Here is a 25,417-nt window from a genome sequence, read left to right on the forward strand (position 1 = left end):
GTAGTATGCTTTAGAAATCACACAGCTGTAGTGTATATTACCCTAGTGTGTAGATGAGTCCTAGCGTTTTTAAAGGCAGAAAAGAAACCGATTTGTAGAAAAGAAGGAAAAGTCTAGGAGTATTTAGAACTTCTAGAATTTTTTTTATCTGGATTATATTCGGTTTCCTTCATATCTCCAAAACTCTCAAACATTTTTGAAAGGGAAGACTAAATGTGTTATCCACAGGGAAACTTTAAGCTTCAGAATCAAATCCATGCCCTCTTTTTGGGTTCACTGTTCAATCCCATTCTCACCCTCAGTCCCACACCTTTTAAATCCTGAAGCAGAAGAGGATGTACATATAAAGTTATTGTAATCCATATAAATGAGACTTTAGGTTATGTTTCAGTTTCATTCTTTGTGACAAGAGTGTCAGATTTCACACCTGCCTAACATAGTGTTGCCCAGTAGACAGCTCTGTGCAGGGACTGGTGGGGATGGGTGCCCTGGTAACCACAGTTTTAGGGCTTGGGGCGAAGCATTCTCCAGCACAGCCCTGAGCCCCTGCACAAGCTTTAATGGGAAACTGGGCAGCCATGCAGCTTAGCAGTGACTTAATTGCTCTGCACCCTTATTTCTGGCTATATGGAAGGAGCAAATAAGTCCCTTTATTCATTGATGGCTGGGAACAGTAGGAGGCTGCCACCCAGACAGTAGAAGGATGGCAGAGTAGAGACTGAGCCAGATTAGGCTATGTGGTCCTCAGTGGTTTCACTATGGAATGGCTACTGATATACAGGCTAAGGGTTTCTAGTAAATCCTCTCTCTCTCAAATAAGAGGCCACTTAAAGTGAGCAAAGCAATTATGGGTACGGATGGCCCTAAGAGAGAACAAGAGAGAGAACTTCTTGGGCGTTGAATGTGCTAAAGAAGGCAGGCTTGGGATTTTTAAACAGGGAAACTGTCTTCTGTTCGTTCAATGAACAGGGCTTTATGTAACTTCTTTGTAAACAAACAGAATTGCACCAAAGAATATACCTGACTTGCTTTACCCTAATGCAGTTATTCCCGTATGTCTCCAAATACTGGCTAATTCTTTGGACAAAAAGCACAAGTGTGTAGATGACTCTGCCTTTATCTCAGTGCTTTATTATTAAAATATAAATCCAGCTAGCAATATAGAAGAGGTCTAAAGTTGCAGTGTCCTATTAACCAGTGGTCTTGGTATGGCCCTGAAGCATAAGCTCTGATAAAACTTTGAGTTAATATTTTGTATTGATAATTATTGGTGATTATTAGAAGCACGAATGGAGACAATTTTTATCTTATTACACCAGAACCCATGAATTAAAAGTGCTGGGTGAGGCTCTGGCCCCATGAAAGTGAACAGGAGTTGTGTTGTTGATTTCAGTAAATATAGCATTTTATCAAGAAACTTACTTTTAATGTTGACTGTGTGTGGTTTTGTAGGTGTCACCATGGCCTAAAAGTATTTATAGGTAAAAAATATAATCTTTCTTAAAGGAGCAGTTAAATATGGCTGTAGAGATTTCAGTCTTTAATATACCTTAACCAAAACAACACAACACCCCAAAAACACCATATGAATAATATATCAGACACATTAAACTAAGGTAATGATTAAAATAAAAATAGAGATATTAAAAATAGTTTTCAGCTGGAGAAAGTTTCAACTAAGAATGTATTTAAAACTTTTTTAACATTGGCTGTCTTAGTAGGACTCAGGTTATTTTTGTTTTTGTTTTTTCCAATATAAGAGAATAAATACAGAGTTTCACTCCAGATGTAAACATGACCTAGAAAGTTTTTTTTTTCCTCCCAAGTTCCTCTCTTTTAGAGTGCATAAAGGGCACTTAGAAAAGAGATTTTATTTTCTAGGCTGTTGTAAGCTAAGAAATATTAGAAATGTCACTTCTGATCTTCCCTGTATTTTGGGTGACTGCTTCAGTGCCTCATTGGATGTATGTTGTGAATTCTTGAATTTTTTATTGTAGAGATTGGGAATGGCAGCATTTTAATGAAGATATCCTTTCTCCCAAATGTACTTTAAATATTCTAGTTAAACTTATGTTGTTAGAAACAGATTTCATATAGTATGACTAATAAATGATTTCCTCTTTATTCGCTCCCATTTTGGTCTTTTTGTTTGTGAGATCAGAATTTCATTAGTTGTTCAGTCTCCATGGAGCCTTCTTGGAAAGGCAATGTCTCTTATAATAAGGAAACAGAGTCCCTCTCAAATCCCACTCCCTTTTTTGTTGCAGATAGTGGAAAAACAAAAATCTTTAAAGCCACCTTTATGTTCAAGAGAAATAAAAGACCCCAGGCCTAGTTCTCTTCCCCCTGCCAGGTCAGCTTTTAATAATAATGCTGAGCAAAGGAGGTAATTGGAACAGTACAGCTTAGCAAAGGTAACAGTTGTTCTGCCTCCTATTTGCATTTCTGCAGCTGTTTGTTTTTGAGGTGACATTATGTATTTTGAAAATGTGGACATTACACATTTACTGGACAGAGCAAAATTCTTCCTCCTGCTATCCCTTCAACAGAAATCAAATCAAATATATATCCATTAGATCAAGGGTGGATTGACTATGACCTCCAGGCTGCATCCAGCCCATCAGACCTTGTACTCTGGTCCTCAAGCCTTCACCAGGGAGCTGGGTTGGGGGGGTGCGTTGCTCCATGCAGTGCCTCTAGCTCCCCTTCCTTTGCTCTGCTCTGATCCCTCTCCTGCCCTTTGATCACAGCTCAGAGCAACCTCCTTCATCCGAAACTCCACAGCCCCACCCCAGAAGCCTGACCCTTGCCCCAGCTCAATACCCTTGCCCTCCTCCAAACCCTTTAATCCCAGCCTAGAGCATCCTCTTACATTCAAAAATTTTCACCCTCAGCCCAACCCAAGAGTCCGCACCCCCAGCCAGCACCCTTACTCCCTCCTAAATTCCCACCCCTGCCCCAGGCTAGAGCCCCCTACTGCACACTCCACTCATCATTTCTGGCCCCATCTCAGAGCTCATGCTGCCAGATGGAGCCCTTACGCCTCCCACACCCTAGCCCCCAATTTTGTGAGCATTTGTGGTCGACCACTTAATTTACATATGGAGAAGTAGCCCTCGGGATAAAACTTCGCCCACTGCTGCATTAGATCTTTGTACTTTGTGTAGTGAATAGCTTGTTACGGATTTTATTTAATCATAGTTGCTATTTGAGTGATTGCTATTTTTCTATACCTGATTGCTGCTGGAGGGTCAGTTCCCTAGGAAACAAGTTAGAAATTAGACACACAATTCTTATTATTGTTAATGAATTTGTATGCCAAATTGTCTATTCATTCTAATAAGCTGTTAGACCAATGTGTCCTGAGATTGTCTTGTCTGTTTCAGCAGAATTTGTCTTTTTCTTACTAAATTTTTGTGATTGTGTACAACGAATAATATCAATAAAAGTATGTCAAAAAGCAGAATAATCCAAGATACGAGTATTTTGTGTCCTGCTCTACCAGAGACAAATGAAAGGTTTTTTTTCCCTTTATTTTTAGATCTGTCATTAATTAGAATATGTTGTGTAGCCATAATCCCAAATATATGTGCAAGATGATGGGGTCTAAAGAGGTGGTTTTGCTCAATAAGGAAATCTTGTAGCCATGGATAGTCTCTCCACTCTGTGCAGCAGTTTCATTTTACTTACTATTTGTGTTTCAGGGCTCGTCTAAACTTGCAGCATAGATGCACAGCTGTGTTGCTTAACACTGAGGAGTTCTGTGGCACCTTAATGACGAACAGATTTATTTGGGCATATTTTGTGGGCAAAGACGCACTTCGTCATATGTGTCATACGCACGTCATTGTTCATCTGACAAAGTGGGTCTTTGCCCATGAAAGCTTATGCCCAAGCAAAACTGTTAGTTTTTAAAGTGCCACATGACTCTTGTTGTTTTTGCAGATACACATGTAACCTGGCTACTGCTCTGATACTTGTGTTGCTCTAATGCTTAGTGAAGAAGCTGCCTTAACAGATGGAAGACCATTGGAATAGGTACTCAGCCTCCACAAGACACAATAGCTTTGTCAATGGGAGAAGCCCTCATGTTAGGGTTTAGCTTGGTATAACTGAATTGCTAAATAGTATCAGAGAGGAAGCTGTGCTAGTCTATACACTATCAAAGCAAAAAGCAGTCAAGTAGCACTTTAAAGACTAGCAAAATGGTTTATTAGGTGAGCTTTCGTGGGACAGACCCACTTTTTCAGACCATAGCCAGACCAGAACAGACTCAATATTTAAGGCACAGAGAACCAAAAACAGTAAGCAAGGAGGACAAATCAGAAAAGGATAATCAAGGTGAGCAAATCAGAGAGTGGAGGGGTGGGGGGGAAGGTCAAGAATTAGATTGAGCTAAGTATGCAGACAAGCCTCTATAGTGACTCAGAAAGTTCCCCTCAGGATTTAAACCATGTGTTAATGTGCTGAATTTGAATATAAAAGCCAGCTCGGCTGTTTCCCATTCCAAAATGGTGCGATAATTCCTTTTCAGTAACACACATACCTTTTAGGTCATTGACAGAATGCCCCATTCCATTAAAATGTTGACTAACTGGTTTGTGGATCTGGAGTGTTTTGATGTCTGTTTTGTGCCCGTTGACCCTTTGTCTAAGGGAGTTAGAAGTCTGTCCAATATACAAAGCATCTGGGCATTGTTGGCACATGATGGCATATATGATGTTAGTAGAGGAGCATGAGACAGTGCCCGTGATTCTGTGAGTAACCTGGTTAGGTCCAGTGATGGTAATTCCAGAGAAGATATGTGGACAAAGCTGGCAGCAGGCTTTGTTGCAGGGAAAGGTTCCAGGACTGGTATTCCTGGGGTGTAGACTGTGGCTGTTAGTGAGGATCCTCATGAGGTTGGGAGGTTGTCTGTAGGAGAGAACAGGCATGTCACCCAGGGCCTTCTGGAGTGTGGCATCCTGATTAAGGATAGGTTGTAGGTCTTTAATAATTCGTTGCAGAGGTCTGAGTTGGGGGCTGTAGGTGATGACCAGTGGTGTTCTGTTCTTGGCTTTTTTGGGCCGATCTTGGAGTAGCTGGTCTCTGGGTATTTGTCTGGCCCTGTCGATTTGTTTTTTTACTTCTCCTGGTGGGTGATTCAGGTTTATGAATATTTGGTAGAGTTGTTGTAGTTTTTGGTCTCTGTCAGTTGGATCAGAGGAAACGCGATTGTACCTAAGAGCTTGACTGTAAACAATGGATCTAGTCACGTGTGCAGGATGGAAGCTAGAAGGGTGTAGATAAGTATAGCGATCAGTAGGTTTTTGGTACAGTGTGGTACTGATCATGCCGTCCTTGATTAGTGTCCAGGAAATGTATCTCTTGCATGTTGTAATCGAGGCATAAGTTGATGGTGGGGTGTAGATTGTTAGTCTATGTGGAATTCCTCTAGAGCCTCTGTACCATGGGTCCAAATCATGAAGATGTCATCAATGTATCTTAAGTAGAGGAGTGGTAATAGGGGACAAGAGCTGAGGAATTGTTGTTCCAGGTCAGCCATAAATATATTAGCACATTGTAGAGCCACAGTCTACACCCCAGGAATACCAGTCCTGGAACCTTTCCTTGCAACAAAGCCTGCTGCCAGCTTTGTCCACATATCTTCTCTGGAAATACCATCACTGGACCTAACCAGGTTACTCACAGAATCATGGGCACTGTCTCATGCTCCTCTACTAACATCATATATGCCATCATGTGCCAACAATGCCCAGATGCTTTGTATATTGAACAGACTTCTAACTCCCTTAGACAAAGGGTCAACGGGCACAAAACAGACATCAAAACACTCCAGATCTACAAACCAGTTAGTCAACATTTTAATGGAACGGGGCATTCTGTCAATGACCTAAAAGGTATGTGTGTTACTGAAAAGGAATTATCGCACCGTTTTGGAATGGGAAACAGCCGAGCTGGCTTTTATATTCAAATTCGGCACATTAACACATGGTTTAAATCGTGAGGGGAACTTTGAGTCACTATAGGGGCTTGTCTGCATACTTGGCTCAATCTAATTCTTGACCTTCCCCCCCACCCCTCCACTCTCTGATTTGCTCACCTTGATTATCTTTTTCTGATTTGTCCTCCTTGCTTACTGTTTTTGGCTCTCTGTGCCTTAAATATTGAGTCTGTTCTGGTCTGGCTATGGTCTGAAGAAGTGGGTCTGTCCCACGAAAGCTCACCTAATAAACCATTTTGCTAGTCTTTAAAGTGCTACTTGACTGCTTTTTATTTTGAATTGCTAAAGGAATGTGGATTTTTCCCATCTCTAAGGACATAGTCATACTGCCAAGAGTTTGTAGTGTAGACCAAGTCCCCCGTGTATAACTGGCTTTCTGGTCTCTTTTAGAGCTTGGCTACACTGGGAGGTTAATTCAGATTAAAACAGGGAGTGAATTTATAATGCTCCAGATTAACTTAATATGCAGCTGTGTTAATCTGGAGTGAGGCCAGGTCTGTGCTGCAGACCTATAACAGTACAACTGTGTTATTCAGGAGTGTGAAAAATCCATACCCCACGAGTATGAGCCTACCTAAGCCCCATGAAAACTTTTGGCTGATCAGTTCCCCTACTTGTGCTGAAGTTTTTCCATCTGTCAAATAAGAATAATTATTCTTATTTCCATTTGTAAAGTTTGGATTGACTATAGAATTATTAATTTTTAAATCATGATTACAGGAGGGAATTTTCAACAGTATTACACTTTAAAATATAAATCCTTGTACCTTTGTAGTATTCGAATAATTTTTCCCAATTTTCTTACTTTAAAACATTGTTAGATTTAATAAAAGTGTTTTTTTTCAGTTTTTGTCCTTTCATCTTGTTTCTGTAGAGAAGTAGTAATGCATTGCATGGAAAGCGAACAAGTTTTCTTTGAATCTTTGATGCTCAGTAGAATGAGATTGCAATTTTTTTAGTGACCTACACTGCTTTTTCTCGCAGTTGGAATATCAATATCATTGCCAGCCAAGACACTTGAATTAAAGGGAACGGTGTCAAGTTAGTCAAAAATGAGTTTTACTATCCACTGCAATTTTTAAAGGTTTTGGTTGTTTTCATTGAATTCTTTTGGCTTTCTTAGAAAAAAACAAAGTATTTTGGTTTTCAGTGACAGGTGTTTGGTTGTCACCTGAAGAAAAATGCATTGACATAGATTTTCAGACAAAATCTTGTTTAATCAAAAAGCCCTTTAATAACGAGCTTTAACAACAACAAAAATCGAACAGCTCTACTTAAAAGGGTTTTAGTCATATGCTGAGAGTTAACTTCTTCAGTTAAATGGCTTTGATTTAACTTGCAACCAGTCAGACTTTGTAGAAGCACAGTAAGCCTAACTCCTGCTAGATACTCCCAGTAAATATCAAATTGTCTCATACCAAATATTGCAGGCCATTTCTAGCAAAACTTGGGGTATGTCTACACAGCGAAGTTATTTCAATATAACTGACAAAATTAGGAAGAAGGGTGCTTTTGACAACAGGCTTTCTTTTTGAATGAATCCCGTCTACATGGCTGTTTTGACTTTTGAAATCCGCTCTTCCAGAATCGAGATCCTGTGCGAGTATGCAAATGAGGCATGAGATATGTAAATCCCCACATCATTTGCACGCCCCTTCCTAAAGGAAGGGGCGGTGTAGCCGCAGCCACAGGGAACAGGTCCTATTTCAAAATAAGCCATAGTGTGTCCAATGTCTCTGTTTTGAAATAGGCTCTATTGTGTGATGACGCTTTATTTCGAAATAACAGGTTATTGACAGCTTCCATCTTCACTGCCTCCGCAGAATTATGAATATCAGCTGGCAAGACGAAGTTGCAAATGCAGATGTCCTGTCAAGATCTGGCATACCCAGCCTCATAGCAATCCTCCACAGCAGAACACTACCATGGCTTGGTCATGTGAGAGGAATGGGTGACAAACATCTTCCCAAAGAAATCCTCTTTGGTCACCTGTCAAGTGGGTTGAGAGCAAGAGGAAGACCAAAACTAAGATTCAAGGATACATTCAAAAACACCATACAAAAATTCATCTTTGATCCAAAATCCTGGGAATCTGCATAATCAGGTTGAAATACCTGGCGATAATTGCTACGACAGAGCACATCATTCTTTGATAGTATATCATAGAATCATAGAACATTACGACTGGAAGGGACCTCGAGAGGCTATCGAGTCCAGCCCCCTGCCTCAATGGCAGGACCAAGTACTATCTAAACTATCCCTTATAGACATCTGTCTAACCTGTTTTTAAATATCTACAGTGATGGAGATTCCACAACCTCGCTTGGCAATTTATTCCACTGTTTGACCGCCCTGACAGTTAGGCACTTTTTCCTAATGTCCAACCTAAACCACCCTTGCTGCAGTTTAAGCCTGTTGCCTCTTGTTCTATCCTCAGAGGCCAAGAAGAACAAGTTCTCTCCTTCTTCCTTATGACTCCCTGGCCGTGTCTACACTAGCCCCAAATTTCGAAATGACCATGCAAATGGCCATTTCAAAGTTTACTAATGAAGCGCTGAAATACATATTCAGCGCCTCATTAGCATGTGGGCGGCCGCGGCACTTCGAAATTGACGTGGCTCGTCCTGACAGGGCTCCTTTTCGAAATGACCCTGCCTACTTCGAAGTCCCCTTATTCCTATGAGCAGATGGGAACAAGGGGACTTCGAAGTAGGCTGGGTCCTTTTGAAAAGGAGCCCCGTCGGGACGAGCCGCGCGGCAGTGAGCTGCATCAATTTCGAAGTGCTGCGGCCACCCCCGTGCTCATGAGGCGCTGAATATGTATTTCAGTGCTTCATTAGTAAACTTCTAAATGGCCATTTGCATGGCCGTTTCGAAATTTGGGGCTAGTGTAGACATAGCCCCTTTTAGATACCTGAAAACCGCTATCATGTCTCCCCTCAATCTTCTCTTTTCCAAACTAAACGAGCCCAGTTCTTTCAGCCTTTCTCCATAGGTCACGTTCTCTAGACCTTTGATCATTCTTGTCGCTCTTCTCTGGACCCTCTCTAGTTTTTCCACATCTTTTTTGAACTGCGGTGCCCAGAACTGGACACAATACTCCAGCTGACGCCTAACCAGTGCAGAGTAGAGCGGAAGAATGACTTCTCGTGTCTTGTTCACAACATACCTGTTATGCATTCCAGAATCATGTTTGCTTTTTTTGCAACAGCATCACACTGTTGACTCATATTTAGCTCGTGGTCCACTATAATCCCGAGATCCCCTTCTGCTGTAGTCGTTCCTAGACAGTCTTTCCCCATTCTGTATGTGTGAAACTGATTGTTCCTTCCCAAGTGGGGCACTTTGCATTTGTCCTTATTAAACTTCATCCTGTTTACCTCAGACCATTTCTCCAATTTATCCAGATCATTTTGAATTATGACCCTATCCTCCAAAGCAGTTGCAACCCCTCCCAACCTGGTATCATCTGCAAACTTAGTAAGTGTACTTTCTATGCCAATATCTAAATCATTGATGCAGGCCATGCGAAAGAACTTCATCTTAGAAGGAAAAACTGTCAAACTCAAGAATTCAGAAATAGACTAACATGCGGCTATTGCAATCGACTGCGCAAATCCAATATTGGACGGATAAGACTCGAGAGAACCTGCGGACTCAAACACTGCTCGTAGATCCTCACCACCACTGCTAACCACAGTCTCTCAAAATGAAAAGTGGTCATATAATTTTGAAGTGCATTCTTTGTGGTAGCGTTATTTCGAAATAAGCTATTCCGGAAAAATCTCTTTTGTAATAGTTTATTTCAAAATAATACTGTTGTATAAACATACCCTTGGAGAGTCTGATTCCCTCAAAGGCTGCATGCTCTTTCTCTTACAAGTGATCTCTGTGCTTTGCAGTTTGGGGCAATGTTTCCAGCATCAGGCCCTCCTCTTTGGCAAGCTGAAAATATACCACGGGTACTCACCCACACAATGGTAATAATCATAGTTCTGGGGTTGGGTGAAGGTGTCTATCTGTAGACCTGTATTTCGTTATTTTGTTATAGCCAAGTTAGAAGAAACCTCCAAGGTAAGAGTTGTAAAAATGTGTACCCACTGGAAGAGGTATGATTGCATGATAAATAGTAAGAGCATCCTCAGTGCAAGACAGTTCCTGATCTGTGTAGGATCCTGGTTTGTTAATAAGTGCTCAGTAAAGGTAGGAGGTTAAGAATGCAGTCTTGTAAAATAAGGTCACAACGTCAGACCTCTCTGGACAGATATTTCTGCATTTCCAAGGTTAAGTTTGCTTCCTAAGTAGTGTTTTCTACTTTGTTTTTCTTTCTAGTCCTCTTCTCTAGCAGTCATTCTGCAAATTGAATGTTGGATGCTTTCTAAATAGCCTGTCCTTCAAGAAGTCACTATTGTTTCATACACCAGATACGTCTATAGATAAAAGATATATTTGAGGATTTGATGTTTACAATTTGGCAAGTATTTAATATGTTTATAATTTAATATGGAAAGCCTTCTGATTTTCCTTTTGTTTTAAAATATACAGCTCTATTTGACATTTTAAAAAAATGACGACAAAAATCACTTTCTTCCCTAGTGTCACCAAAAAAAAAAAAAAAAAAAAAAAGGTAGCTCCCTCTTCTGGTTCTGCAGCAGTAATTAAACAAAAAATGGCTTTGATTGACATTACTTGCTGCTTAACTGTCAGATATCTTTTATTGGTAAAAGCACAGTGCATGTTAAATAAGTTATTTCACTTTCAATAGCATTCACTTACAGGGAAACCAAAATCAAGATGTGCCAAAAGCAAAAGAACTAACAATAATACAATCATTAAAAATAAAAAACTCTCTGAAGCAAAAGCCTTCAGTGGTCTGTAATTGTTGTATATGTCTGTTGTGTCCTCAGAGAGGATGCATGTGCAAAGATGAAGGGCAAAGTATTGTAGACAAATTTGTCACAGGTTGAGAAACAAACTTTTGAAATAGAATTGGTTTTTATTTTCCATTATTTCAGCTGTTTGTAAACTCAAAAAAAGAAAAAAGCACTTCTGAAATTTAGCAGTAATTTAGAAGTAAAATTGTAAGTCCAAATTTGAGTGTCCCCGTGGGTGCTCCACCTGTTAAGTGCATCAGTGCTGCTGCACCCCACTGGCCGTAGGTTTGTAGGTATCAGTGTCCCTCCCTTGGCTGTCCGCATGTGCCGGGCACAGGCACGAGGCACCTGTAGCGTTTACTGTGCATGTGCGGCCAGCCAGTCCCTCAGTTTTTCTCTGATCATTGCCAGCTTTGGTCACAACAGCAGTCCCTCCCTCAGTCACCTGAAAGACCCTCAAATCAAATGACTAGCAGCCTTCACTGAACAACTGAACACAATGAAGAGGAGACAGAGGAGAAAAGTGGCAGACTTGAGGCAGGCAGAGACACCGGGTCCCCTATTGCTGAAGAGGAGGTAGGGGCTCCAGCTCCTAGCCCCACTACCATGGGGCAGGCAGAGACACCAGCCCCTGCCCGGTACTCTCATCCAGCAGCATCTGTGGGCCAGCTGGACCACAAAGTTGCCTCACAAAAGAGTAATGGAGTTGAGAAGTGCAAACTGTAGGTGATCTTAATCAAATGTTTTAAAAGCATGCAATTAAACCATTATAAAATGAAGTTTCTTGCTTAACTTTGTCAATCAAAACAGCCAGTTTTTAAGAGCAAACTTTGAGTCAAGTTTTAGTTATAGTTATGCTTGCCAACTTTTACTTTACAAACTTAAATCTAGAATTTGTTTTTAAGTGTTTTAGTAAATTTTGCTCTCAGTTGTTCCTTGCAACTAAATAGGAAGAAGAGTTCTTTCGAAGATGTGGTTTATTTTTGAAAGAGCCCCATCTACACTGTCTTTTTTTTTTTTTCCTGAAAGAATCTCTTCTGGAAAGAAATTATGCAAATGAAGCAAGAGATATGCAAATCAGTGCCTCATTTGCTTTTTCGATTTTCTTCGTTTGCATTACTCTTTCAAAAGAGGAATGCAAGTGTAGACAGAGCCTGAGATTGCAGCATTTCAAAAGAGTAACAAAACGAAACAGAACAAACAAGCCCCTATGCCACAGTAGACAACCACCCTGACCTAAAATGCTATCCATGATGTGAGATTTATGGTTTCAAATGTAAATGCTCTAGAGTTCATATAAACCAAATCTTTACCAGTTACAGTCGTAAAGGAAATTTAGTGAAATTGAAGTCTGCTTTAAAGCAATTATTTTTCTACTTTTCTGTTTTTAATCAAAATCACCTTTTCTCAGTGAATAAAATTTCAGGTAATTTAAAATAGCAGGTTTTCTGCTCAAAACTATAATTTTATAAATCTGAAAGCCCATTATTTTTCAATAAAAATGGATTAAGGAAAGAGCAGGCCAAATGAACGTTACAAAGTGGGAAATGTAGGTTGCCGAATGGTACAATGACAACAGACGTGACAGTCAGAGAAATGAACAAAGCCAGTTTCTTTACTGTCAAAAAACAAAACAGAAGTTAACCCTCAAAATCTAATGTGTTGAAAACAAATAAAAATGAAATGACAAAAATGTTGGTTTATAACTGCATAAAACAATTGGTTGTGAGATTGGTGGATTTTATATAAATGCAACCCATACAATTTTGTCATGTCAATTAAAAAAAGGTGGCTCACGAGTATGTTACAGGGTAAAAATGTTCTCTCTCAATCAAAGGTGATTATAGGTTTTTTTTCCTGTCTGCAGATGTGCTTGCTGTGTAACGAGAATGCATTAGTCTCAGTGAAATGTAAGAAATGAAAGGCAGCAAGAAGCAGCTCTATTGTTATCACTCCAGGCGTGTCTAATGAATCGTGTTTCCATGTTCTGTCGGTCACACTGCAGAGTGCCCTTAGCCAGGGCTAAGCCTTCTGTAAAATGCTCTTTAAGATTATTGTAGCAAGCATAGAAATGCTGGATGAGTGGGGGTTGGGGAGGAGAATGCTAATGAGACAGCTGCATTTCAAACAGTACAGCTGCAGGGATTACTCACCATTGCCGCAATAGTAGCGAGAGACAACTGTTGGAGTTGAGACTAAAAGGTTTTTTGGAGGCTTGTTTTATCAGAATTTCAGTTAAAAATCAAGCATTTTTTCTTTTTTTTTAAACAAATTTGTGCCTGAGGAGTGAACGGAGTATGTCAACATAGGCTGCTAAAATAACCTGTTTGATATTAAAATTAATAATAAAAGGTCTTACATACTTTGCGTACAGTGTTGTTATAGCTATGTCAGTCCCAGTATGTTAGAGAGACAAAGGTGGGTGAGGACCAAACCTCTTTTGGTGAGAGAGAGGACCCAAGGAAATCACTTCATGGCTTGAAAGCTGCTCTCTCTAACCAGCAGAAGTTGGTCCAATGAAAGATACTCCTTTTGTCTATTTTTTCTTTCTCATACCTTGGAATCATGGTGGCTGTAAAAACACTGCCAACTAGACATGAAATAAATGTTTACAATTTATATTGCTTTCCTAATATGGGCAAATATGGATGCACACTTCTTTCGAAGAATAATTCTGATTTGCTTGTCTCTGATGGTGCCTGAATTTGGATTTAGAAGGACATGGTTCCATCAGAAATTTACCATTAAAAACTTGTCTCACGGCTTTTATGAAAATATATGAAATTTAAAATTCACTGGACATGTACAGATCAAAGATGCTATGGGGATATGATTGAGTAACCTCTCTGAGTGATGAAAAAAATACAGGAGGCAGGAACAGAGACTTTGCAGCAGCCAGTTGGTCTACACTGAGGCTTAAATGAGACTATTCTAAGACTGGAGCCAACTCACTGAAAATGTCAGAGAAAAACATAGATGATTAGGGAGAAAGGAACCAAGCTTTTAAAGAATGTTTTCCCCTTCCAAATCTTCTTTTCTTTTTCTTTCATGGCTGCTGCTTTCAATATTCTACTTCGGAGGTTGAAGCCAGTTTGTATCAACTACGTAAAGAGGGCTAAACCCTCAAGAACTGTGTGTATGTGAGTGAGAGAGAGAGAGAGAGGGAGAGAGATTAAAACTCAGTAATTTTGGAAAAGAGGGTCTACGCCTGAAACCTCTATAGAGAAAAAAGTACATTTTTCTCCATCTCCCTTGCTTTTTAATCATGTAGTCTGGGACATTTTAGGGCAGGGTGACTGTGTGGCTATTTGCTACACGTACTGCCACTGTCAATAGCAATAAGATACCTTTTAAAATGAAAGTGAAAGTAGACCCCGACTCACATGGACATTCCATTATTATGCAGCCCCGCGCACGTCCAATTTTGCGTTACTTGGGGGAGACAGGAAACTGACCATCACTGTAGCACTGGTCAGTTTCCTGCCTCCCCTGAGTGGTAGGCAGTCCAGAGCTAGGCACCTGCTCCCCACAATCCTGAGTCATGTTAAACCGAGATAGGTGCAACTTGAGTGTGTGTATCTTGGGGTTCTACTGCATTGTGCATAAAATATTGTTAAAAAAAAAAGTAGATACTAAATTGGGAAATTTTCATCAAATCCCACGCCCCACAATATAAAAAGAGAACATTTTTGAAGTCTGATATAGGTTGAACATCTCTAGTCTGGCACAGTCTCATCTGGCAACATTCATAATCTAGCATGATTTTAGTTAGCCATATGACCATTCATCATAGGTGTGGTGAAGTTTCCTGCGGTCCTGTAAAGTTTGTTTTCAGCCACCAGTCCTGGCTCTGTGTTCTGTGCTGTTGTTTAGCTGAAATTGACCCCTAAATGGCTTCTAAGAGGCTAGAGAGCAGTGGAAATATCAGTGCTGCTGCTGGACAATATTGACCTCCCGTGATCCGGCAAGTTCTCATTTGGTCAGTAGGGTGTTGGACTAGAGAGGTTCAATCTGTAGTACATGGGTCAGCAACCCTTCCAAAGTGGAGTGCTAAGACTGGACCTTTTGACCACCTCTTATGATCCAAGTGCCAGAGATGTTTTTTTAAAGTCACTAATAGTCCTATATACAACAGTTTCATTAATAAATAAAGATGGAGACCTTTACTGTTTCAATCTTTAAATCTCCATCCTGCCAGGTTTTTTAGCTAACTAAAAATGTCTGAGATTTTAATATAGGTTGAATGTCTCTCTTTCTGGATTCTCTGATCTGGCAACATCCATGGTGTGGCGGGACCACAGATGTTGCTGCACCTTGGAGCCCAGGCCACAGAGGTAGCTAGGGGCTCAGCTGGTCCGGCAGGCAGCCCTACTGGCTGGGAGTGGAGCTGCTGCAGGTCCTGGGCAAGGAGCCCAGGCGGCCTGGGGTGCACGGTTGCTGATGGCCCTTGGGTGAAGAGCCTCAGCAGCTAGAGGCACAGAGCTGCTGCCACCCCTGACAGGGAGCCACCGCTTGTCCCTGGTCATGGAGCCCTGGAAATCAGGGTTGCAGAGCCCTGGCCGTCCCTGACCAGGCAGCCACTCCCAGCTTGGGGCATGGGGCTCTGATCAGCCCCCAAGCAGGCAGCTGCTGATGGCCCAAGGCGTGGAGCCCCAGTGGCCAGGGGCATGGTTCCTTGGCTGGCCACAGGTGTGCAGACACAGGTGGCCCGGGACAGGGAGCCCCAGTCAGCCCTGGGCAAGGAGCCCCAGTGGCTAGGGGCACAGAGTCCCACCTAGCCCTGGTGGGACAGCTTTCTGGGCACCCTGGTGTATAGAGGCCTGGCCAGTCCCGGGCTTTCACCTGCTGGCAGCCCTGGGGCAGAGAGCTGCTAAGGTGAGCTTTTTGGGGAGAGGGAGGGTAGGGCTGAGCTCCTGCCATGTGTCAAATGAAATCGGCTCTTGGCACATGTACCAGGTGGTTGCCGACCCTTGCTGTTTCACACTACAGGCGATGGTCATAAAATAACTTCAAGTGGTTGCCATTAGAAACCTCATATTTATTTTTCTTGGTGAGGGTGGGGGCGGGGAGAGTTTAAGTTTTCACCCTCTTTTCTGCATGGAAGAATTTGTAACTCTAAAGGTGTTTGGCACAAATGTAGTACATTTTGCCGAATAAAATACTCTAAGTATTTACATATGCTAATACGTCACACATTTTTCTGGTTTACCTCACTTTGTATAACTCCGTGGAAAGTAAGCTTACAACTCTCCTTTTCCACAAAACATCTGTTTACATTGATTTTATAGACATTTATTTTGTTTTTGGGATGTACACAAGTTCTTTGAACCTTTGGAATTTTTCAAAAATCCTGTGAGTTGAGTAGATATTGTGTTCAACTGAAACACTTACAGTATCTTGTAAAGCATTGTTTAGTTGACCATATTACATTTAAAAAATACTTTAATGGCTATATCCTGGTAAAATTGGCTCTTTTGATTAACGAAAAATGGTGTGCACGTGTCCATGGGTAGGCAGACTAGAATTTTATCTTACTTTTATTAAATAAACATAGAGAAGACACTAGAACAATAATATTTTACAGCATGTTATTAACAAATATGCCAGTTAAGTACCAATATTTAAGGGTGGTCTGTTTCTCAAGTCAATAGCTATTATGCTAATTTCTGTCAGTGCACAACAATTAAGTAGCAATATTCAGCAGCTGTTGCATTTCGACGCTTGTATTTCATTTATCCAATGGAGTGCTGCCTCTGGTTTTATAGTCTCCTTTGCTTGAAAGTTTACAGCTTTAGGTACAAAATTGTGCTCTATTGAAATGCTAACGCAGGTCATGTGTGAACAGTAAGATTGTGCAGAAGAACTTCATTAAAATTCCAGTTTTCCTGGAACAGATGCAGGACTCATGCTGTTAAAAATACCTTAGGAAGACATTACACTGTTAAAATTGTGAAATTCCACTATGTGTGCCCTATATTTTCGCAGTGTCTCACATCACCTCTCTTTGCAAATAGGTCAAAACAAATAGAGCATTTCAGCAAATATTTTTGGTGTCATGGCTCCTACTTGACTCATAAACTGATTGGGGGAGAAAGGAGAGCTAAAATATGTTCTCAGTACTGTTCAGGTAACCCAAACAAAATTTCCCTGGAACTGTAAGCCGTGCAAGAAAATTAAAGCTATAAGTGAGTTTAATCTGATGTATGTATCAAGTCCACTTAAACACTAATGGCTTAATACTCAATTTTACAATGTGGTCAATTGATGGCATCATAATAGTAATCAATCAGTACTATTACATTTAATTTGATATTTTTTTAGGGATATGATGCCATATTTCAGAAATTACATTCCTTTTTTCCACTTTTTGCAAGTCTGTTTAGAAAAAGTTGATAATTCAAAATGCTTCATTTTTCTTTGAAATTGTTTGAACGAGCACATTTCATAAAATGAAGTGAAAAATTAAACACTTACTTTCACGGTGTAAAACCGCCCAGTTATTTGGAAAAAGAAGTACAGAATTAGACAGCAGCAGAGTCCAGCCCCCATATGCCTCAGGCAGATGCAATATTGGATTAAACTGCTTAAAACTTAGAGCGAAAGCAGCGCTATATTTCGCATAGTAGAGTTTCAAAGTTGCATCAAGTCAATACTCAGTTGTAAACTTTTGAAACAACTGTCATGCTTTGTTCAGTTACAAATGTTTTAGAGTTACAAAAAAAACCTCCATTGTAAAAGTTTTCTCTATTCTGTGGTTCTACAATAATCATGGACCGTGAAGCTGCAGTTTGGGGGAGGTAAGCTTCCCAGTCTGTGGCCCTGCCCATATTCCACCCTTGCTCTGCTCAAACCCCGCCCGCCATATCTCCCTCTTCTTTCTGCTCTCCTATTCCAGTCAAATCCCTGAACCCAAATGTGGCAAATAACATTTGGAAAAAAAGCCACTCTTCTAAGAATTATTTTTTACAGAAAATTGAGCATGTTTTCCACTGCATGCCAGATTGTGAAGACTGGACGTGCAGAATGTTCTTAATTAAAGGCAATAAATTTGGGAATAAAATATATCAGTCACAGGAGTTTTGATATACCCTGAAGTTTGTTGGAGATTTATGTGCAAAGACTTGGTAGTAAGGGCAAGTCAGTTGTCCAGATAAATAAAATTTTAAATACTAAGGTATACATGATGCAACCCTTCTCTGTTTTACATTTTCCTCCTTAATATTTCTAAGCTGATTTTTATGTAGAAATCATTCCAGATTACTACTCTCAGAAGTAAAGACATTATTTTAAATCAATCAGAGTAGTGTAGTATGTTCATAACAAATTTCATAGCTTTTAGAAAATGGGAACACTACTTTTATTTTGTGTGATTTTCATAACAAGACATGTTTATGTTTGTTAAAATATGTTTCCAAAGATTTTAGCTATATGAAAGGATTTTATATCTTAGTAAGGTACTGATTTTGGTGGAGGTTTCTCTTAAAACTAGTTCATCAAATAGAAGTAAAGGAAACTGTTGGGAATGCGACAAGGGTGCCTATTGTGACGTTTCCTGTTCTTGATCACAGTGGACTGGATTATGAACACGACGACAGATGACTATCAACGAGGCATTCAGTGGACACTTTTCAAACAGGTAGAGGACATTGATTCAGCTGACAATGTCGCCCCCCTTTCACATCAATATGAAACTATGAAAGAAAAGGCCATGACATTGGACAGAACTGCCTCAGTGAATGGACTGAGCATTAACAAGGGAAAGACCAAAACTATGAGGAGCAGATAGTCTGGCAGTACCACCATCACCCTGGGAGGGGATGACCTGGAAGATGTGGAGCAGTTCACCTACTTGGGGAGTATTATGGGCATAAATGGAAGAACATATAAGGATATCAGTACCAGGACAGGGAAAGCAACAGGTGCATTCAAGACTTTTAGTCCCATGTGGAGTTCACAGATGATGTCTGCGAAGATGAAACTGTGGATCTTCAACACAAATGTGAAGTATGTGCTCTTGTATGGTTGCAAGATCTGGCGTACAGAAAGTCTTCAAATCACAAGCCACAGACATTCATAAACAGATGCCTGAGGTGCATCGTTCACCTCACATAGCAGGACTGGGTCGCAAATGAGGAGCTTTGGAACAGAGCAGGACAAGACCCAAGTGACATTGAAATCAAGAGATGAAAGTGGAGGTTACTGGCCCACACTCTCAGAAAACCATCATCCAGCGTATTCTGTCAATGTCTTGCATAGAACCCACAAGGAAAACACAAAAGGGGAAGACCTCAGAGAACGTGAAGAAGGTCTACTGAGATTGAAGGACAACACATGGGGTACTCCTGGATCCAACTAGAAGTTTTGTCCCAAGACAGAGTGAAATGGAGGAGACTTGTAGATGACCTATGCTCCACTCAGAGTACAAGGGTGAAATAGTAGTAGTAAAAGGGAAATTCTGGAAGAAAAGGGCTCTCTTCAACAGGGAGGGTGAAAGGAGGGAGTAGGGTTGGATAGAAATGACAGGAAGACTTTGGAAGCAAGTTCTGTACTACAGTAATTTAAGCTAAAAATATTTTAGAGTAGGGTGGTCTTTTGAAGAATTTATTTAAAAAAACCTATATCTGCAGATCCAAGCATTTAAGTCTAAAGCTGAATACTCAGATTGTGCATCTAAATACCTATGAAAGGATTTTTTTTAGAGATGTGATTATATAAGGTTCAGTCACAAAGTAAGGAAATATTGAAAGCAAATTTTAAACGAAGGTTCTGTAGACACAGTAATGCACAACTATTTTCTTGGTAAATGCAGGGATGATACATGTCTGTTAAATAGCTTTATTACTCAATTAATAGCTCCTTTACAGATTCAGTGTTATGTTAATAGGTCTGACAAGCTGGAAGCCTTTTCACTTTTAACAAATCCACTTCAGGGGAAGAGTCATAAGTCTGCAAACTGCAAAAGCCTGCTGTGGGAGCCTTCAGGAACTGTCAGAATAGAAACAGGAGGAAGGGGAGAGGTGGAGCACTAAAAACGAGAACTAAGAACATAGCCTCCAATTGCCTCTTATGCCCCCTCACGCATGACTATACCAATTGAATTTCTCATCTTTATGTTCTGTGCAGTCATTTGTCAATGTATCTCATTTTGTTAAAAAAATACATAGCTGCATTTTTAAATAATGTTCCTCATCATAAGTGGTGAAAGAGGAGGTTGGGTATCAAAGGGTAAAGGGAGCATACAATATAGCATATATGAAGCATACTTGCCGAACAGCCCACTCTTTAGTAGCTTGACATAGTAATCTTCCCTGGAAATAATCTTCTTGTCCCCTGTGCCTTGCTTTAGTCTATCAGTATTTCTGCAGTGTGCAGCAAGAAATTGATTTTCAGTAATTTTAATGGTTGAATAACTAGTCCTGTCCCAGAGAGTTTTTCATATTTGCAGTGGCCAATGTGGTTACTGAACTCACTGTTCTGGATAATAGGTTTCATTAGTTTTGATGCCTGAGGTGAAAAAGCAGTAGGTGGGAGTAAAGACTGTTTTTGATGTCTAGACGTTCATTTGAGCTGTTGCTGCAATATGATACATTAAAAGGAAATATGTAACATAGCTCTGAGGAAATAGGTGGTCTTTGAAAGTAATTCCAGTTCTAAACTGCATAAGGGAGTATGACCTGAATTATTAAAACACGGGTGGCTGACTTTCTTAAAGGTATCACTACTCTTACCATCCATGCACAGAGAAACTTCATTTCGTCATCGCCTGCTTATTCATTTTGTTTTAGGAAGTATGTTAGTTGGGTTGTTGAGAAAGAACAAATATCTTTCCCAGATCTGACAAACATAGAGTTACTAAAATATTTACTACTTTGATATTTTATCTTGTTGACTTGTTTTTCCTTGAAGCTTTTCATTTTCTGGCTCTAGTTCAGCCAAGGACTTAAAGCACATGAAGTGCTTGCTGAAGTGAGGTCCTCCCTCGGTTTCCAGTAAATCCCCTAGGTGCCCAGAAAGGACAGACAAGTTCTGCCACAATTCACTGGGAAAGAATTTACAGAGGGGTTCAAAGGAACAGGGGCCATACCCCCAGAGCTCTCAGTACCTCGTGTGTGAGAACAGTACCAGTAGCAGCAACGAAGGGTCCTGTGGCACCTTGTAGACTAACAGAAAAGTTTAGAGCATGAGCTTTCGTGAGTTAACTCACTTCTTCAGATGCATATGAAGAGCATCTGAAGAAGTGAGTTAACTCACGAAAGCTCATGCTCTAAACTTTTCTGTTAGTCTATAAGGTGCCACAGGACCCTTCGTTGCTGGTACAGATCCAGACTAACACGGCTACCCCTCTGATACTTGACAACAGTACCAGTGTGGCCACAGCAGCTCCAGTGTCATCTGGTGATGTGGCCATGGAGTGCAGATACCTGCAGTTTACTGCTCGGTGCAGGAGAGCCCATCATCAACACCTGCTAACTGCAAAAACAGCAGTTGCCTTGTTTTCACTAAGCTGTTACCTGGCATTAGCTAGCTCTAGCTCAGCAAGCACCTTTGTCTTTAGTGTCACTTGAGTCTTAATTCAGAATATGGGGTCACCTCTTGCCCACAATCAGATTTTGTCCACCGCCAGAGACAAGATTTCATGATGTAGGGAACACTCATCTGCTCGCTGTGATACTCCCCAATGCAGTAATTTTTTAAGCGAGGTCTGCTTTTGCAAGTTTTGACAGCATAGGAGTGTACAGGAATCCCTTTTCCCCCATGGGAACTTAACTGTGTGGATAAAAGCCCTAGTGTGGATGCTCTTACTCTAGCAAAATCCTGCTTTGGCCAATTCTGGTTTGTTTAGTTTGAGAAACTGGTGTAAGGTGTACCAGCAAAACTGTCTTTCCAATGATAACTGTGTGTCCACTGGCAGTGTTTGTTGCTACAGCTGTACCAGCATACATCATCTGATCTAGACCAAGCTCCAGTGTTTGATTGGCAACTGATTTGGAGGTGGCTAAAACCTATATAAAGGCTAATCTGGAGGTCCCTCAGCATTTCTAGTGTGCTCTCAATAGACCTATGATGAGGTAACTGGCTTTGTGGATATGGGGAAGGAGGTGGAAGTCATACAGCTTAACTTTGCTTTTGTTACAGTCTCCCACAATATCCTTGCCAGCAAGATAAAGTAGCATGGATTGGATAAATGGACTGTAAGGTGACTAGAATGCTAAAGGGTAGTGATAGGTTTATTTAATTCTTTATCTACTGATTAGTGAAACTTTCTAAATTAAACTATCATGGAACTGAAAGAATCCTTGAGAGATTATCAGGTCCAGTCCCCTGACCCTCAACGGAGGACCTATCACCATCTCTGACAGGTTTTTTTAAACCTAACCTGGCCCAGATCCTTGAAATACCCCTCAAGGATTGAGCTCACAACCCTGGCTTTACAAAGCCAGTGCTGTAACCACTGAATTATTCCATCCCTTGTGGCTTTTCTTTAACCACTACCATGATGTTTGGCTGAGCTGGCAACTTTTGTTATAGACTTGCATTCCACTGCTACTGTGAAGGGTCAGCTGGCTGTGTCCAGAAGAGAGAGCGAGAGACTACTTCAATGTCAGAGGGCAGGATTTAGAAGATTGGCAGCGCTGTGTATGTGATTTTGTACAGCACCAGCTTTCCTGTGGTATTCTTAGCAATAGCAGTCGTTGCCAGGCCATGTTGAAAGGCAGATGGAGATTTGAGTTCTAAACTTACGGCAAATACTTGTGTAGACAGAAATAATATAGTGGTTATTTTCAGTTTTTGAGATGTATAAAATGCCTGATACAGAATGAATCATGAATTCAAATTTGGAATGAATTTCAAGTTCTGTAAAATACCTGAAATGTTACTAGGTGTTATTGCGAAGAACAGTTTGTACTTGAAGCTTGACCAGGCTTCATGAACTGCATTTTACCAAGGAGCTGCACAACATTGGCATGTGGTTATACTTCCAAGACGTCTTCCAGCTTATTTAGATGAATACATTTGTTATGATGGTTATGGAACATGTCAGAAGTGAAATTGTTCTGAAGGATATGAGCTTGCCATTTTTACAATAAAAATTGTGTGCATATGTTCACTTTCATCTTATTGTTATATCCACTGGAGATGAAAATTGTATAGGCTAACCAGGTATTAGAATAAAGATAATTATCATTGTATTAAATGTAGTCGGGTAACAGAAAATGCAGCCTTGTCTCCTAAAACCTAAGTTTTAGGTGTGAAAGCAGTCTTCGCTTTTGTAGTAACTTGATTTTAATCAGTGATTTTGTTGTGATTTACATCAATCCAACCTGGGAAAACCCTTGTATTTTCTCCTGAGAAATTCACTGTACTGTTTGGTAAGAGGTGGTTTTGTTGTTGGACTCTTGGCAACTCATAAACCTTTCATGAACTTCAAGATTTAAAAAAATATGTGTTTGTTCTGGTTGATCTTTGCATGCCTTTGCTTGTAGAGAATAGCATCTCCGTGATGTTCAGTGTTTAAACGTGTGAAGCATAGAATCAAAAATAAAATAGTGTTGGAATTTGAAATTTCAGTCTGAAAATGTATGTAAATATAGTTGAAGGTTGTATAGTTAGTAGTGTCAGTGATATACTGCAAAATGTTAAAATAAGTAAAGCAGTGGTGAATGGTAGAATAAGGATTGACTAGGCAAAAGTTTTTTGTAATTTAAGGAAGTTGATTGGTCTGTAAAATGCGTAAATATTCAGATACACCTACATAGCTATTTGTTCCAGGGACACACACAATCTGTCTTGACAGGAAGTTTGAAACAGCGATGCCAACGGAGAAGTATGAAGAATGAAAAAACTGTACTCTACTACATTTCAGATTCATGCTGTAATATTAATTTTATATTGTTTATAAATATCTGTTTGCAATTAGTAATGTCTCCCTAACTTAATTTTTCTTATTTTTTTCCTAACTTCTGTCAGTGGCTACGGTTACACTACAGTGCTTTGTCAACAGAAGTCCCTATCGGATGAATTTTCCTCGTGAAATTTCTGTTGACAGAGTGCGACCGCACACAAAAGCCAATGGGGAGAGTGCTCACCTCTGTTGAAAGAGCAACCTGACCGCCCAGCTGCTTTCTCCACAAAACAGGCACCTGGAAACACAGCAGACAGGGATACCCATTGTTGTGGATGTCCTGTCTATCGAGAGGAGACCGCCCCCCTGAGCATCCACTCACCTTTTTGGTGGGGAGAATCTGTTTTTACAGCAGCATTATGCCTCAAAGCTTTGAGGCAGAACGCCGCTGGCCAAAGTTCTGTGTTTCGTCCAGTTACTGTCGACAAAACACATTTTGTGTGTGCACTGTCCACAAGCTTTGACACCAAACGGGGGTTATGCCAAAGCAGCTTGCTAGTGTAACCATAACCAGTACTTACAAAGCTATAAACATTGAACCTAAGCTATGTTTATCAGTTTATATTGTAATGCAAATAATTTCAAGAAATGAACTGCTTTTTAAAAGTTCTGATTTCTGCGGTAGTAATGTTAGCAATCTAAACCTTCCCCAACCTGGATAACGTTCTGACATTTTTGCATATTTTTACAGTGGTGGAGGAAGGACTGTGGGAAAATGGGCTTTCCTACGAGTGTAGGACATTGCTCTTCAAAGCAATCCACAACCTGCTGGAAAGGTAAGAGAAACTCTCTTCCATTCAAGTGTTTCATTTAGCTACATAAAGCAACATTAAGGATATTAAAGGAACTATTTAGAAGATATTACAAAACCCCTTATCCTACAATGTCTTCTGGGGACAAAAGCCTATATTGAGAACTGAGCTGGGTACTAAGGAACTCGGCATAAACAACTGTTTTCAGTTTAGGACTAAAAATGACAGTGGATCCGCTCTCTGAGCACTGCTTTAGTTTTTATTTCATCCAACTGCCTGTGCAACTCTAAGAGGGGGGAAGGTGGGAATGGTGAGTGGAATCACTTGTCCTGTCCCCCTGTCCTGTCCCCTGCTTTAAAGAGAGACTGCATATGGACTAGGGAAGTCCTGTGAACCTCGAGTTTTGATCATCTACCCTTCTCTTTGCAGTGGGCCCAGGTCAGGTCTTATGCATCTAATACCTGTGAGGGGCAGGTTTTCCCTATTACTGTAGAAATATTGCTTGTCTAAATCTTTCAGCATTAAAAAAAATCCCTAAGAAACCCAAACTCCCCTCTCCCCCAAGAATTAAAGCGATGTCTACACAACAAGCACTACAGTGGCATAGCTGCAGTATTGCAGTGTAGACATAGTACAGTGATGGAAGGGACATTACTGGTACTATAGAAAACCTGACCCCTTGAAAGGAGAAAGCGAGATAGCTGTGTTAATCTCTATCTGTCAAAACAAGAAAGCAGTCATGTTGCGCTTTGAAGACTAACAAAATAATTTATTAGGTGATGAGCTTTCATGGGACAGACCCACTTCCTCAGATCACAGCCTTACCAGAACAGACTCACTATGTAACGCACAGAGGTCTAAGAATTGTTATCAAGATTGACAG

At 40.5% G+C, this 25,417-nt stretch overlaps 1 protein-coding gene across 2 annotated transcripts in view; it reads left to right on the plus strand.

Annotated features, from left to right (window-relative positions):
* Nucleotides 1-25,417, plus strand: part of MED13L (mediator complex subunit 13L) — a 333,854-nt gene that overhangs the window by 115,038 nt on the left and 193,399 nt on the right. For both annotated transcript variants that reach the window (XM_075012327.1, XM_075012328.1), the window contains exon 3: nucleotides 24,474-24,558. In XM_075012327.1, coding sequence (XP_074868428.1) covers nucleotides 24,474-24,558 — 85 coding nt within the window. The remainder of the gene's footprint in view (nucleotides 1-24,473; nucleotides 24,559-25,417) is intronic.

This window comes from Carettochelys insculpta, chromosome 18 (genome assembly GCF_033958435.1).
Source record: "Carettochelys insculpta isolate YL-2023 chromosome 18, ASM3395843v1, whole genome shotgun sequence".
In the NCBI taxonomy this organism is placed as follows: Eukaryota; Metazoa; Chordata; order Testudines; family Carettochelyidae; genus Carettochelys; species Carettochelys insculpta.